The sequence below is a fragment of the Agelaius phoeniceus genome, chromosome 2, assembly GCF_051311805.1.
Source record: "Agelaius phoeniceus isolate bAgePho1 chromosome 2, bAgePho1.hap1, whole genome shotgun sequence".
NCBI classification, from domain to species: Eukaryota; Metazoa; Chordata; class Aves; order Passeriformes; family Icteridae; genus Agelaius; species Agelaius phoeniceus.
Window position 1 is genome coordinate 88372750 of NC_135266.1, and position 17188 is coordinate 88389937.

At 47.2% G+C, this 17188-nt stretch overlaps 1 protein-coding gene and 1 long non-coding RNA gene across 2 annotated transcripts; one reads left to right on the forward strand and one right to left on the reverse strand.

The window, feature by feature from the left end:
• Nucleotides 1-2061: 2061 nt before the first annotated feature.
• Nucleotides 2062-12932, reverse strand: LOC129135007 (solute carrier family 2, facilitated glucose transporter member 3). The gene is made up of 10 exons (XM_054654847.2): nucleotides 12770-12932; nucleotides 9792-9887; nucleotides 8396-8556; nucleotides 7866-8106; nucleotides 7551-7713; nucleotides 6723-6910; nucleotides 6244-6348; nucleotides 5717-5818; nucleotides 5292-5495; nucleotides 2062-4781 (listed from the first exon to the last, which is right to left on the reverse strand). The coding sequence occupies exons 1-10, from the start codon at nucleotides 12782-12784 to the stop codon at nucleotides 4602-4604; spliced, it is 1455 nt and encodes a 484-aa protein (XP_054510822.1). The 5' UTR covers nucleotides 12785-12932; the 3' UTR covers nucleotides 2062-4601.
• A 106-nt stretch (nucleotides 12933-13038) lies between these two features.
• LOC143693379 (uncharacterized) lies at nucleotides 13039-14306 on the forward strand. The gene is made up of 2 exons (XR_013181005.1): nucleotides 13039-13168; nucleotides 13862-14306. It is a non-coding gene; the product is annotated as an uncharacterized LOC143693379 (long non-coding RNA).
• Nucleotides 14307-17188: the final 2882 nt, after the last annotated feature.

Sequence of the window (17188 nt, forward strand, 5' to 3'; positions counted from 1 at the left end):
GGAAGTCTGGAAAAAAAGCCAGAGAGACATAAATTTTCTATGCAACAAAGCGTGCATTTGATTTGCCTCCTGGCAGGACCTTTCTCACAATGTGTGCAGTGGGAGAAAACATTGTGGTGAGTCACTTCTTGCTGCTGCTCCACCGTGGCCCATCACAATGACATTGGCAGTGTGTCCACACCTTCCTTCCTCTCAAATGAAAGCAGTGATGGCACAGTCCCCCACCAAACTGGCAAATGTTCCTTCTTGGAGTAACCCTCAAAGAAGGGGTTGGTGACTTTGCTCAGAGGTAAGAAAGCAATCTCCTGCCTGTGCTCTCACCCAGATACCTTCCCAAGGGAGAAGCTCCCCCATATCTACCCAGCTACTGAGGTGTCTAAAAGGTGTCCTCTTTTCAGAACAGAACATCAAATTAAAAGATTTTTGCACTGGATGTGCAGCAGGGAAATCTACCTCCAATAAAATGTTGTTTGCTGGAGATTTTTTTTTTCCCACATTTCTTCTCACAGAAATAAACTGCTGTTCTTGGCTGGCATGCAAACACATTAATCAGAAATAACACAAGCAGAAAGCAACAGATGTTGGCAGCGATGCTGTGACACTTTATTGTGCTCCAGCCTGTAAAAAAGCACTGGAACCTTTGACATGGCTGATGTCACTTGGGACCCTTGGGGTTCTTCTCCTGTCCATTCAGCATCAGTTTCATTCCAAGAACTCTCCAGTGACTCATTTCTGTGGGGTATCGTGGTGGCCACAAGAACTGCCTACATGCTCACTTGGATGGGATGAACATTTTCAGCTGAAAACAGCCCATCCTCAAACCATTAAATTGCATTCAAACCATTTAATTGGAAACAGGTTTTCCTTTTGAAGCTTCCTTACAATTTTAAGAACTAACCAGATCTAAACCAAAACTTTGTTCCCTAACCCAAGCTTTATCACAAACACTACACAGAAGATTAATTTAGTGCTCAGTGAATCACATGCTTTGGCCACAAGTGATTTTGTTCTCTGCTTCCACTTTGACAAAGAAGACTGAAATATTAAGAGTTAAGTTTGAGCTGGATATGCTTATGAGTTTGGATGGCTGGGCTTTATTTTTGTAGTTGAGCTAGAATTGAAAAACAATCCTAGACAGATTAGCCCAGGGCACTCCCCAGCTCCAAGGCTGGTTGCATACCAAGCTTAGCAAAACACAGGCGCAAGCTGGGAGCACACAGCAGCCAGCAACAGCAGCTTTCAGAAAGGCTTCATGGGCTCCCTGCTCTGCTGAGCTTTTCCAGACTTTACATTGTTCCCTACTTTCTCCTTGTTTTAGGCTTTGAGCAGCCTGCTGACTCTGGAATTATATTAGAAACATTCCTGCTCCAAGGTACTCTGGGGTCTGTCATCTTTTCCTTCCTTTCACTTAATCCCATCCTCTTCTACTGAAGCATATTTTGTTCAAATATTTTTTGAGAGCAGCCCAGAGACCTGAGAGTAGTCCAAGGAATGCTGCAGTCCCTGAGCTACAGGATCAGCTCCTGAGGCAGTGGGTTTTTTTCTCCATCCCTCTGCTCCTTTCCAATATTCACTGCTGAGTGTACAGAGTGGCACAATCTCACAGAAGGACATGAAGGTCACATCCCAAACAGAGGGAGGAAAGCAGCTACAGGGGAAAGGGGCCCTTCTTCACCCTCCTGGCAGTGAAAGTGAGGAGTGCAGTGGGAACAGAGCAGGGGCAAAAGTCTCACCTTCTTTAGCTCTGGGCAGGATTCATAACCTCCAGCCACTTCTCCTCTCCCTTCCCATTACATTGGAAAAGTATTTGCACACAAACAAAAAGGATTTTGGCAAACAAGAAGCAGAGAAGCACATCTTTAGTTTAAAAATTGCTAAGAAGTGGTAGTAAGGGAATTAAAGGTGATTTGCATAGAAGCTGAGAGAAATTATCACTTCCAGTAGGATAAAACAGTAAATCCAGAGTGCCTAGCTACCCAGAAAGGTTGCAGGGTAGATGCTGGTGACATTTCAGGATGCAGTCCCAGGCTTTGATAAAAGAATAAGAGAAGACCTACAGGATAAAGGTAAAATCCAAATCAGGTATTTATTTCATATTTTTTATTTCAAAACCAGGAAACAACCACATTAATAAGCATATAAAATCCATCGGAAATATTCACAATGCCGTTACAGAAAAAGAAATTAAGAAAGATACCATGTGAGAAAGGCCTACACATTTCGGTCCAAGCCAACACACACCTGATGCAAAGTATGGAATGCTCTTATGCACAGCTGTGAGGGGAATTTCCTAACATACAGATACCCATACAGAAATATCATGTCTGGATGTGCTGGAGGGCCAAAGGAAGGGCACAGAAATCTATGTAACTGAGCCAGAATATCAAAATTGGGAGAGACATCTTATGTAATACTTCTGAGAATAAATATCTGGAATGTAAGCCTAAATAAAAAGCTTGGGAAAACTGGATGTAATATGATTGCATTGTGCAAAGCTGGGGCATTTCAAATTAATTCACAGGAAGCATTTAACAGCAGCAAATTTAACTGATCTTTGCAACTGTTTCTCATTAGGGAAGGTAGAAATGTCATCACTAGTTACTGAAAATGTCAGACAGACCCCCCAGAATATACATCAATGGGAATTTCTCTAACCTGCTCTGAAGCACTAAGTTGGCAAGAAAGCTTGGGCTACCCATGCTGCAAAAGTCTTGCTGTCATTCCAACCTTTCTTGCTTTTACCACCTCAGAATATGTGGGCCTACCTCTTTTCTAGGATATCCAGTGATGAATTCCAGCAGGTCAACCCAAGTTTGACCACATCCAAAAACTGCAGCTTGATCTCAGAAGAGCAGGAGTGTAAACTGGACCTACCTCTGTGCTACCTTTAGATATTTTGTGCAGGTCTGGACAGGCACGGGCCTGGAGCCTGTCACAGAACGCTGCAGGGATTAAAGCTGCCCCTCCTTGACTGCAAGTGTACCCTAGGCACTATTTTTTGCCTGCCTGAGCTAGCTTGGCAGCAAGGGTGGGGGACACAAACTCGATTGCCCAGCGGAATGACAAGCAAGGAGACCAACATTTACTGATGAACAATTACTGCCTGCCACATCCCTTAGAACAGAGGCACTATAACAGAGCTGTACACATCTACAAAGCACACTGGTGAGCACCACAACATCATGCAGACCTTCCAGAGAGGACATATGGGGCAAAAAACATCCGGCCTTCAACCAAGCAGGGGACTGAGCACTACAGACCTTTCACACTGCTAAACCAGCAAATTCCAATAGCTCTGGTGTCTAGTCCCACATCTCTACTCTCATGAACTTACATGTACCACAACTGACCATGCCTGTGTCCAGAAGGGTCATGCTACATGACCCTCTGTAATATTTATAGGAACAACTGCTAAGAAAATACAGCTTTGAAAAATAATCTTTATCCTTGCGCTCCTTTAAATGACAATCTGCAAGTTTCAGAATTTATGATGTACTAGACTATAACAGAGAAGCCAAAAAAGAAATAAAATTAAGAGAAGGCAGGAAAAATTACCTTCTGGTTTGCAATCACCACCCTCAGTCATCCATAGAATGCTTAAAACCATGTCTGAAAATATAATCCAACAAAACCAATTTTAAGATGCAATATCACACTCTCATCAACATTTGAGAACAATTATTTAAAATAGCCACCAAAAATCCCTAATAACAGAGATTTTAGTGCAGAAACATACCTCTTCCCACAAGTACAGAACTCCTCGAATTTCTTCCCAGAGGGCACAAATAACTTCAAGGTGATGTGCATAATTGGCTCTGCTGTACATACCAAAATGCTCAACCTCTTTTAGTACATTTCCCCTTTACAGTCTTATTGCACCTCAAGTCTACAGCATCTTTTGTTAGAATAGCTATTTCTCTTAAACCTCTCCAATTTCTTTATCTGTACATTTTTGTACACCTTTAAAAAAATAAATATTTACAAAGTGACATACAAATAAATAAACTGAAGTAAAAGTATGCTTTCAGTCTGTCTATACAAAAAATAAAAGAGCAGGAAAAAATATGCACGTGACTTGGTCCCCTTTTTCCTGAGGCTAAAAAGAGTGCACACTGGATAGGAAAAAGCACAAATGCTTTTTGGTAAGCTTGCCAAATTCCAGTGTAACACCATACAGACGCACACAGAGTAGACTCAAAGGGCTGGGGACTTGTTTAGCAGGTCACTTCAACTCACTACAAAAATAGTAATTAGGGTCAAATACATAATGGTCACTGTGTGCATAAGTATGTTAACCCCAAATGGCAATTTTATGTGAGAAAAGTAAAAATATTGCCAGCTCTTCTCTGTTCTCCTGATGTTTGTGGCAGGAAAGATGAGATTATTTTTGCAAGTGCCAGGTGCTTTCCAGTATGGCAGATCACCCATATCAGAATTGCTTAATGCTGGCAAGCCTGGCAGAATGGGTGAGCATGTGGGTGAAAAGAATATAGCAGCAATTGAAGAGGGGAAAAACGTCCCAGTTCTCATGGTTTTCTTTGCTCATTCCTTTAATGACTCTTTAAGCATGAACGAGTTAAAGAATGGGTGTGTCATCGCTCTTAGGCAGCTTTGTTCATCTCCATCTTCTGGGGTGATGAGCCGTTTCCTCGTCCTTCAAAGCCTCTGGAGATGTCTTCAAAAGTCCTGCCCCTGGTCTCTGGCACTTTGAAGAAGGTGAAGACAAAGAAGATGACCAGGAAAACAAGGAAGATGAGGAAGACATAGGAGCCACATAGTTTCTGCAGGGAGAACACACACAAAAGATTTTTTTTCATATTACATGTAAGGTCATTTGCTGTTGAGAGGTTAAAATTCCAACACCTTTCTCCAACAGTGCCCTTACTGACTTTTTTCTCATCACAGCATTTTAAAAATTGAAATCACATTCCTATGGTCTTCTAAAAGTCTTTAATCTTCCTGAGGGTGACCAAAATTGATGCTTTTAAAGCAAAAGCAATGATGTGCTAACTAAGATGGCTCTTGCAAATATTTGTAAGCTGCAACCAGTTAAGACAGCAGAATATAAGGTGAGCAACAGCCTCCAGTAACAATCATAACACTGACTCAGAGACCTCTGGAAGACTCACCAGCCCTCTTCCCAAAGCAGGGACAATTCCTAGGAGAGGTCAAGTTATTAAAGGTCATATAGTCATGTGCCAAAGTCTTCAAAGATGCAGATTCTACTGCTTTTCTGGATGCCTTTTCCAATGCTGCAGTGCTTTCACAGTGCTTCATAAACCAGGACTTACCTCTGCATAGGGGAAGAGCATTCCCACTAAGAAATTGGAGGTCCAGTTGGAACAACCAGCCACTGCCATGGCTGCAGGTCGTGGGCCCTGGCTGAAGAGCTCTGCCACAATGAACCACGGGATAGGGCCAGGGCCAATCTCAAAAAGAGCCACAAAGCCAAAAGTGGCAACAATGCTGATGTATCTGATCCAGTCCACGACATCCTGCAAGGGAACAAAGTATGATCAGCACAACGCCATCTCTAGCATGACAACTTTCTCAGCTGCACTGCAAACACTGTAGCAGTTCCCAGAGTTATAAAATTGCTCTTTCCATTGCACACTTGGCTCTACCTGCCTACAGGGCAGTATTGCAGAACAAAGCAGATGTGTTTTCTTATCAGTTCCTGCTGGGGTCAGCCTGGACAATAACACCCATCACTCACCTTCAGAGCCAAAGCCACAGTCATAATAGCAGCACACACAGCCATGCCACCCAAACCAGCTAAATGGAGGGTCCGGCGGCCAGCACGCTCCACCAGGAACAGCTGGAAAGGAGAAGGCAGAAGGAAAAAAATGTCCATTACTTTGGCAGCAAAAGCAGGACAGACCTCCTTGCTCAGTGTCTCCTGCATCTTTTCCTTATCTGCCCATAAACCTCAGAGACCATGATGATCTCGGTGCAGGCCACCGGGCTGCTCCATTGTCAGCACAAGTTCTCCACTCTGGTTCTTGCTACTGCTTTCTCTCATCACTCTTTTCCCCACGTGCCCTCCTTTTTCCACATTCTCTTTCATCTAAGATAACAACATCTCTTTCTGCCCCTCTCCCCTCCCACCACGCCTTTGATGCACGCTGGTCTTTGTTCCCACAGGTCAGTGCACAGCCCAGTGCTTTGCCAGCACCTGGATACTTGTCTGTAGTCCCATCTGCCAGAGACACGCCCAGGCAGACACAGCCCTGTCCCACTCACCGACACCACAGTGAAGACTGTGTTCACCACACCGGCTCCAATGGTGGCATAGACAGGCTGTGTGATACCAGCTCGTTCAAAAATCCCCGTGGAATAATAGAATACCTGGGAAGAGAGGAGAAAGTTGGACACAGTCACAATTCCATGTTTGAGAGCATGTCCCTCATCCTCTGCCTAACAGCTTGCACTCCTATCAGGGAGTTTCTAAGCAGCACTCCACACTATAAAACAGCATGTTTCCAGTCTAAGTTCATTCACTTGGTGCAAGGCTGCAGTGCCTCACCAGGGTGCACATGGGCAAAGTGAAAGCCACACTATCCATTTCCCATCTTAGCATCTTTGCCAGATGACAAAACAGTGACCTCCAGTCAAGGCACAAAGATGTTTTGGGACTTGAGAGTTCTCTCTGCACCAGTAGCAAGTGCAAGTTTAGCCAGAGATAAGGGAGGCCCAGAAGATGAGACAGCAAGATAACTCACAGCATTGATGCCTGAGAGCTGCTGGGAGAGCTGCAGCATGATGGCAATGATAATGGCTTGACGGTAGTTTGGAGAACGGAAGAGCTGTGGCACAGTTACTTTCTTTTCCTGGGACATTTTAGCACTTTCTTCTTTCATCTCCTCGATGTCTTGAGATACATCTCGATCGCCACGGAGCTTCTGGAGAACTGGAGGGAAGAATCCAAAGACACCAGGTATGAGATACACACCTACTGGCCAGGGCAGGTGTGAGTCCCATCCTGCTGCTGCAGGGAGGGCATGGGAGGAAGACTGAACACCCCCAGCTGGTGTTGAGGCCTGCTGCATGGGAAAGGGCAAGCCTCTGCTGCCAGCCTTGCTCTTCTTTTCAACCCAGAGGTCAGGGTGCTGTGAGCAGCACAGAAACCGGGCCCAGGTCCTGCTCATGTTGATTGATCTCCAAGGTTATGTTTGATCCTGCAATTCTGTTCAGGCTCTTGCCAGAGCTGACCCCAGCCCTCCAAGCTCTGGGTAAATGCCAGCCTACTTCCTGCCTTTCAGGAGGAGCTGGGAGAGTGGCAGCAGCAGTTGGTCCTGCTACATCCCACCAGGCTAGGTGCCACTCCTCACATCTTGATCCCACCTGCAGCCTCTGTTGGGATGCCAGGTTTTCAATGCTTCCTGGCACTGGTGCAACCTAAAGGATGGGAAGGTAGGCCAGGCCTGATGCCCTCCGGGAGTCACACCCTAATTCACCACAGGCACCAGGATCAGTCCTGGCCTCCCACTCAAGCTCAGTGCAGGCTGGGAGCCAGAACACTGCCCTGCCCCTTTGAGATGAGTTCTTACCTGCTTGGGCTTTCTCCTCCTCCATCTTGTTGATCAATAGGAAGCGGGGGCTTTCAGGGCAGAACAGAAGACCAATACACTGCACGATTGCTGGGAGGATTGTGAACCCCAAAAGCATTGGCCAAAGTCCTTCAGTGCCCATGATTGCCTCTAGTCCAAAGATCTACACCAAGGACAGAAGAGAAACAAGAGTGACTTCAAACACTTCAATTCCTCACCCCCCACCCCAGTATGACAGGATCCACACTCTGCCCCTGATGGAAGTAAAGCCCTGCTCACCCCACTGAGGGCAGGATCAGGTTGAACCAGGCCTACCTGAGCCACCAGGATGCCCACAACAATGCCCAGCTGGTTGAGGGTGCCGAAGGCTCCACGGACACTGGTGGGTGACACCTCGCTGATGTACATGGGCACAAAGCCGGTGCAGAGGCCACAGAAGGTGCCAATAATAAAGCGGCCAATAATGAACATCTCCACTGCTCCTGCTGCCTTAGAGAAGGCCATGAGAAGGCCACCAGCAAAGGCCAAGACATTCACAAGCAGCATGGAGTTCCTCCTGCCAGGGTAAAGATGTCAAGACTGAACTTAAACTGGCAATACAGCAGGAAAATCATCAGGAGAGGGGTAAATGTAAACCTGCCCGTGATCTCCCATCTCAGGGGTGGGAACAGAATGGAATAATTCTCATTCAGATCCTGCTTTGGCCTGCAATCCTTCTTTTTGCAGCCCACACATTCTTGCTTTCTCCCCACACATCTCTTCCCACCTCTGCCCTCTTCCTCCCAACACTCCTTTGTAAAGGGAAAAGTTCTCCAACAGCTTGCATCCCCCACTTCCCAACTTACCTGCCAAATCTGTTTACAAAGAGACTGACTGAGAAGGAGCCAATCATGCCTCCTACTGAGAAGATGGCCACAGAAAGTGACCACAGAGAGGTGAGTAGCTCTTGGGAGACAGCCGCCCCACTCCTTTCTGACAGGGTTCTGTTGAAAAAGCCCCGGATGATCTGCAAGAGGAGTCAGGTAGCAAGAGTTACAATCCAGAGGGGGACATTTTACACGTGGGAGAGGGGAGACTGCCTTCCTTCTGCTTCCTGCTGCCATGAGAGAGACCTAAAAGCAAGTTATACAAGAGGAAGACAAGGGCACAGAAGTGGCTCAGTATGATGAGGGAGAGTGCTTCACTGAGTGAAGGGGCAGGCAGGGTACCCACAGGACAGCAGGGTTTATTAATGAGAACAGGCTTATCTTCTGAATATTTCAGATGAGTCACTGATGGTTCTTGGGAGGAGGCGGGAGACAGTTGGGAATGAAAGGGAACAAGAAAACATGACCAGTGAGTGGATGGGAACATTTCTGGCAATACCAAAACATCGACAGCAGGGACAGGATTTCTGGTATAGAAATAGCTGGAGACACACAAGGCTTCACTGAAGTAAGCCTGAAAAATTGTTTATTTCTTACATAATGCTGTCTCAGAGGGGATGTGACAGGGCCACATTGCTGATTTCCCAGGCATCCTTGTAGCTAGTGAGGTAAACTCTGGCATGGGCTGGGGGGACGGAGTGTCTGCCCCCAGCAGATGGCAGCAGGACATTAACTAGGGAGGACTGACCCCATCCCCCATCCCGTGGTGAACATCCCTTCCCGGAGAGAGGGTGGATGTGGTATTCGTGACTCAGTTCTTGACAGAGGAACCATCTTAAAGTTACATGAAAACCACATCTCTCATTTTCTTCACCTCTTTTTCTTAGGCTACAGTCATGGGATGGTTTGGTCAAATGTCCAAGTCACAACCCTTTTACAAGCACTGAATCTGTACTTAATACAAGGAATGAATAAACAAGTAAAATAAACTTGAAATAAACTAAATTAGGGCAGCTGTAATTCCTACCAACCTTTAACTGTTTTCTGCACACTGCTCTCTACATTCCTTCTGCCGTGGTTGGTTTATTCTGACTCAAAACTGAGGCAGCTCACATTCCTCCACACACCACGTATGGCAGATGGAACTCTCCTGCCCTTCCTGTGCCTCTAATTAAGAGAATTAACCTCTCTGTTTGCTCTCCCCCCTCCCCAAAACTTTGTTCTTCCTGTTTAATATTGTATTTGAACGGGGGGTTTTAATACCTTACTGACTTCATAAACCAAAACCAAATTACTTGGGAGACAGTTCCTCTCCTTTCTACACCACTGTGGTCCCATCAGCAACTCACGCATCCCACCTCCCCCTTCCTCTCACCTTCTCAGGGGCATTGATGACACCGGTGTTGTATCCAAATTGTAGAGATCCAATGGCAGCAATGGAAACAGCATAGATAAGAGGCGCTGTGATTTTCTGTGGAAAGAGAGGGAACAATTATTTAGTTAATTTGGCTTTCTACACAACTTGAGCTTCTCTTCAGCATAAAGAGCAGCTGCAGCTCATAGGTGCCACATGCAAGTGCTCTGAGGGCAGGGAATGGGCTTTTATCCAGCAAGGGTGAGTACCAGTTGCATCCCTTGGATCCCCCTCCCTAGAAAGGGAGATGCAACTGTACAGCATGAAAAGTTCTGCGGCTACAAGTAGGAGGGTTTGTCAGGGCCTCCCCTTTGTTATCTCCTGACCTTCAGCAACTATTCTCAGCTCATCAGTAACGAATACACTGCTTGCATTAGTGGCTGTTATTTTGGGTTGATCTGCTTTACAGCAGCTTTTGCTGATCTCTGGCATGTCATGAAAGAAGGGTCTAACTCTTCCCTGAGCCAGCTGACAAGTTCCCATAAATTGAGTCTCAGATCTGGCCATGAGCTACACTGGCAGTCACTCACAACAGTTACAACACACACTCTCTTCGGCAACAGGCTTGTTTTTCCCAGGCTAGGGCTTCCCATCCCTGCCCCAGGGCACTGGCACAGCGGCCACATCAAGAGGTGGCAGCAGTTGCTACCGAGCTCCCCGTCTATTTTTCTTTAAGCTGTGGCAATAGTTGGTATCTTACATTAAGCACACTCCCTGAAGTTTCAGTGTACCTGAATCTCTAGTAAATTAAAATAAAAACTGCTGAGCCCTCAGAGTCATAGGTAAAGCTTAAGGGGCCAACCTCAGAAGTCCCACAGAGAAATTGAAGTGTCAGCAAAAAGCATCTGACATTTTATTCATTTTTAAAGCTTGTGGCATTTAAGCCAGCTCCGAGTGAGGGAGGTGTGGGGGAGCAGGTGACTCAGGAGTTGGCACTTAGGCAGCCACTGCCTGAGTTGGCACAATTCAGAAAGATTGTGTTCCTTCCCATCTCAGGAGGTTGGGAAGCTTTTCCAAAAATATTAACAGTTCCTTTTCCAAGACTTTCCAATTATTGTACTTAAGCCTGGCAGAGTAAACTACTAGGTGGGGCCCACTGTCACAGCTCCTCCAGTCTCTCACTTTCTAGCTCAGCTCCAGGAGTAGCAGCTCTCAAAGCCGCCCAAAGTTTTGGACAATAACCTTCTGTTATATAGTGCTCGTGCCACGTCCACCAATCTTTCAAGCCAAGCATGTATGTCCTTCTGGCCTGCACAACCCTCAGATACGACCAGTTCTGCCTCAATAAACAACATTTGGGGAAAGGATTCTCAGACATGGCTTCCTCCACCGACCTACATCATGTAAATGTCCTCCTGCCCAGGTCAGTGATGGAGACAAAGTGGACAGGGGGCAGATGAGCACAGAGGTGCATTCAAACCTGAATACACCCTAGGCAGGCCAGGCATTTTCCCTGGCACCCTGTGACCGCTCCCCTCATTTTTATCTCAAGGAAATTTGGCACAGAACCACAAGGACACAGCTCTGTCAAAGCAACTGGATGCCTGCAGAAATGCATAATAATATCTAAACAGTTTTGGGTCTCGAGACCAGGTCATCTCTATGCAGCAGGTATGGTAAAGCTGCAGACAAACCCCAGCTCTCCACATGGCTCACACAGGAGCACCTTCCCCCCAGGACTCTGCTTTGTCATGGCTAGCAGTGACCACAGCTGACCTTCTCCTTCTGGGTGCTGCAGGGACCACAGGGTCCCTGCTTTGTGGGCACCCCTCACTTACATGACACATAAATGAGCTGCAGGCTTAGTTATTCTACCCTCTTACATACTTCTTTCTCCTGGCTATTGCCTGCTATTCATCTTCTGCCCAGCCTCCCACCACCTAGACATCACATGGCATGACCCATCCCCTCCAGTGAGCCAGACTGTGATCTAATGTATGGATCATTTGTTAGTGCTGCAAGTGCCTCGCTTCCCAAAAGGCAAACAGGGAGCTCAGATATAGCACAGCTACACCCACTCTATCCAAAGGCTCAAGGCTGAGGTCTGTACACTAGCATGGAATTCAAACCGCCACCCCTCCCTGCGACCACAGGCGTCGGCTGCATTCGATTTGTAGGAGATGCTCCTCACCACCTCCCCTCCCTCACTGCCTCCAGCCCCAGAGCTCAACAACCTGTTGAGCCCGGCAGGAGTGGCCTCTCTCCGCTTCTCCGAACGACCTTGACCAGACACTCTCCTTTCCTCTGCCCCATCCTCTCACACTGCCCTCATCTCCCATCAATATGGCGATGAGAGCGCCGGCCCTCTCCAATTCTGGCTGTTCCCGTGTAATTTCCCGGCATCCCGCCCCAGGTTCAGGCGGGTATGTGCTGTCTCCCTTAGTGCGCTCAAATACACGCAGTCATGAGCTCACTCTGCTGCTGCAGACGAGGAGATGCCGACAAATATCCCCTACTCGCCATATGAGAAGGAGGGGAAGGACATAGTCTGCCACCTTCTTGAAATATTAAAATGCCTTTATAAGTCATACTGCCACCACTCAAAAAAAAAAACTTTAGCATCAATCTTCCGCTTAGCATCCTAAACCCGGGGACCAACCGAGTGCGGCGCCGCCAGCGAAACAAACCTCGTGATCAATATCCTACAACGCGGACAGCATCGTGCGCATCATCAGGCCACGCGCACGGAACCAAAAATCGATCGCGCGACCTGCGACAACCTCTCCCGCACTGTGCGGTCCCCATCCCCCTCCCGGAGACAGGGCCGACGAAGGGCCGAGCAGCGGCCCTGCCAGGACCACCGCCGCATCCCTCCCCACGGCGAGCTGCAGGCGAACGCCGGCCGCGACCGCATCCCTCCGCCGAAGAGCCCGGGGACCCGAGCGGCGGCGGCAGCGGGGAGAAAGAGGACGAGAACGAGCCCGCGATCGCCCACGTACCTTTTTGGTGTCCATCGTCGGTGGCTCCCGGTGCCCGACTGCCAGCGAACGGCCGCCCGCCGCTCCTAACGGAACCCGCGAGAGGCGGCGGCTGCGCCCGCCCACGCCCGAGACTGCCCGAACCGCCCCGCGCACGCCGCCGCCCGCGCCCGCCCGCCGCTTTATGGGCCCGGCCGTGGGAGGGGACACGGAGGGGCGGGGCGGCTCCCCCACGCCAAAACACAGCAATCACGGAGCACCCCCCGAGCTCACGCCCCTCCGTGACGGGAATCTGCGTGCGGGGCGGCCGGGCGGTGATGGAGCGGGCCCGGCGGCCGTGGGGCGATGGCCCTGCGCCCCGCAGGCAGCGCACAAGGAGCCGCCACACCTCGGATGCCACGCGCGAAGCGTTCGCTAATGGTACAAATCAGTTATTTTGGGCAGCTTGCACCCATGGCGGCTGCGTGACGTAAAGCGACGTCTTTATTTTTTATTTGTTGTATATAAAAATAAATGTCTTTATTATTCGGTCTGTAAGCTAAAGCAGCAAGGTGGGCAGTGACGGTGCAGAGGAAGGCACACAAACAGCACCGGCAGTAGCATTAAGTCTGCGGGTGCTCCCACCACCTCGCAAAGCTCTGGATGAAGTACGGTTCTGGGTAGCTGCGTTTCGGGGATTTTCCTTTTTTTGTTTGTCTGGTTGTCAAAAATATATTTTTCATACGATGCTGGAATCTACAGAGGCAAAGTTGAAGCAGGATCTAGTCCCCGATTTAGCCCTTCCTTACATGGGCATGTAGTGACAGGATATGGGGAATGGCTTCAAAATAACAGAGGGTAGGTTTAGATTAGAGAACAGGAAGAAACTCTCTGGTGTGAAGGTGGTAGGGCACTAACAGAGATTTCCCAGAGAAATCGAGGATGCCCCATCCCTGGAAGTTCATAAGGCCAGGTTGGATGTGGCTTTTAGAAAAAAAAGTAGAAAGTGTTACCATCCATGGCAGGGAGATGGAAGCAAAATTAATTTAAAGGTCCTCTCCAACTCAAACCATTTGATGAGTCTATAATTCCATCAAACCCTACTGAGCTCCACATTTACTGTCCTTCCTTCAGGTCAAACAATTGCCAAACTCTTCCAGAAGAATAATGAAGAGCTGTGCTTTGAATCAAGCAAAAGTGATGCCAAACAGTAAAAGTCTTCACTGAATTAAGAATCTGTAAAGGACTTTGACTTCAGAAAAAGCAGCCGCTGGGGGCAAGGACAATGGGAAAAAAGCTGACTTACCTTGGTTTTTATTGTTGGGGAAAATACCTTGAGACCAGACACCACTTTTGCCATCAAATTCTGGGGAACTGGAACAATCACATTTTAAATTCGATTCTGCTGTTTATTTGGTGTTATCACCTAGCCACATGTAACTAAATTAACAGGTCAAGGCTTTCCTTCACTCACTCTCACAAACAGCCGTTTATTTCATGGCATTTATGAGGGTGATGGATAAAACACCCTCATGGGGTGTTTATGTATTATATTTATTTTGATAAATATCTCATGGTATTCTGTGTTTTGTTGTTAAAATATTATTTGCTAGCAGAAGCAGTGTGTAAGGGCACAGGATGCCTGCACAGTCCTCCTTCCTTGGTTGTGTGACAAAAGCGCCTGTTCACATCCACAGGGGAGCACGGAGGGACAATGGCAGAAGGAGGGCCCCAGCTACTCCCCGGCCCCTCACAACAGCCATTAGCACATCAAAGGTTCCATTTTCATACACCCGGAGGAAAACAGGGACACAATGCCAGGTGACAACCCGGATTAAGGACACCCTGCCTGGGCCAGCAGCCCAGGAGAGCCATCAGCCCAGGTGTGAAATTCATCACAAAGCCAAAGCTGGAGCACCTTTCAAACTGTGAAAGAGGAGGTGCTGTGTACAGGGGCACAGACACCTTATGGGATGCAGGGGAAGAGCATTTTGGGATTGTATGAGACATACTATGAGATGTTTAGGGGACGAAACAAAGAGGGGAAAGGGAGAGATATGGGGGAAGAAGGTACACTTGCATGAAAATTCTTGGCTGATCTGCAGTTGGTTAGCACGGTTTGCCCTACCTCGTTATTAAATCCTATTTTTAGGAGTGAGGTGCTCTCTGTAGGGGTGAGTACCACTGGTGTCTGCTTGTCTCTGAGGGTAAGTCCATGTCAGTTTGGCTCCTGGGGGGATCAGGAGTGTCCTGGCCATCCGTGCACACACCTCTGTGTGTGTGTACCAGCAACAGGAGCGGGGCTGCAGCCTTGTGCCAGCACCAGAGAGACTGGTGTCTGTGGTCAGACTGTCTGAGCCCAGCTCCTTGGAAGGATCCACCTTATCATATTTATATGTATATTCCCCACTGCTCCCTAACACTTTGAGTAATTTTTTCTTTTTCCTAGCTTATTTTCCATTTGTTTGCAAGCACAGCAAGCTCCACGTTGAATCTGATCACCCATCTGTCCCAAACTGGCATTAGCTCTGGAAATATTAATTTACTTGTTAGTGTGAGAAGTTGGCATATTTGTGGAGGCTTTAAGCATATTCACATTTCAGAGTGACAATCTTTGGACTGCATTCTTCTGAAATGTCCTCATTCGTTGTTTATTCTTAACACACATAAGTCTGTTGCAAATGCTGAGCAACCCGAACTGCAAGATTAGATTAAATGCATACATAGCTACTGGTCCAATTTAGAAGCAATAAAAGTTTAGCTGAAAATTAAATCTCCGACACATAATGCGGAACATCATGGGTAGCAGGTCTTTATTTAACAGAGCTGGAAAAGTAAACAGCAACAAGAAAGACTGTTTCTTTCTCAAGCTCAAAATGCATCACTGAAACCCCAATTTCCCTAAGGAATGTGCGGGAAAATACCCATTTCAGTGAGTTTTGCCCCTGTGTGCTGATGCTCAAATATTTAGATTTGAAGTTTGCATCACATCCTGTTCCTCCTAAATACCAGTTTTGTTTCTGTCCCAGGACACACACCTACCTCCCACATCACAGCTAATTCTTCTGAGATCGGCTGCTGGGGGAAGCTCCTTAGCAGGGCTATCTGATACTGCACCAAAACCATCCATCTTTTTGTGAATGTAATACTCGTGCATTGTGCAAAGTGCAGTAACTGTGCTGGGATGGAGGCCCATGGCACGTGGGCAGCCAGACCTAAGGTTGCTAGGGGAAGGGCCAGGCAGAACCGGTCCCAAGCAGAACCTGATGCTGGCTGCCCCACATTAAACACCGGTATCCTAACCACAGAGCTGTGGGACTGGGAAAGGCTTGTCTTTTGCTTAACAAGCTTTTTTCTTTTTAGCTTTGAGAACGCTTGCATGTCTAAACTAGTGCATGCCAACTAGCATTTCACTTCCAGGGAGCTTACGTTTTCTGAGAAAGGCTGGTTTAATCAGAGAATCCCTATCTAACATTAAGCAAGAGGTCCAACGATAAGCAAGCCTGTTCTTATTTCAATTTATCTCAGGGACTGGAGCTTGCATGTCACCCCACAGAAGCACCCTGCTGTGGCTTTTTGAGAATGTCAGTGGAGATTCAGCAGGTACAATTCTCTGGCAAACACATTCCATATACACAAGGCCTTGGCTCAAGGCACAAATGAGGAGAAGGTGCTAAAAATTAGGTGCTAAGAAAACTAACATTTCTGGTCCTGTCCATGCCTCTACAACCTAACGTGAGCACAGACTGATCAACAGGGATTGATCAATAAGATTGCTGTCTAAACTCCTGGCGACCTATATTTCACCTACTTTATTGAATCTGCCCAAGTTGCAGTTCAGTGGTGCTGCCCCCTATGATGAAGTTCTTTCCAGTCTCTCTCGCCTCCAAATTTGGCAAATCCTATCTCTCGTGTTTCTTCTTATTTTGCCTGGAGAACAAATTCTTCAGAGATAAGAGGAGCAGGGACAAGGAGGATTATTATGCAGTGTTTGCCTTGAGAGCTGATTTTGTGCTTTACTGTTTGTTGTGTTTATAACAAAAGAGCATTCAGAACAAAGGAGAGAGAATGAGAGCCAGCATGGGCCAGATGCTTCCCCCTCAAGCCATGAGTAACTTTTATTGTTGAGAGGAGGTTAGGAGGAGGGGGGAATGAAGGGGAGGAAAGATAAAAGAGAGAAACAAGATGATGGGTGGGATGTAGGTTGGCCTGTAAACAACAGGAGGTTAAGCGAGTGAGAAAAGAACCAATGGAGAGACAGAAGCCAAAAACAAAAGGACATAATGAGGTGAAGAAAGAAAATACTAAAGCAGATTAGAAGGGCAAGGCAGAAGAATAGAAGAGAAAAAATATTAGAGGAAAAAGGATAACTTGTGAATAGCCAGAAAAGATGAACAGAGAGGTAGAGGAGGAAGCTACAAATTTACCCAGCTAAAAAAGCACACACATATCACTGGAGAG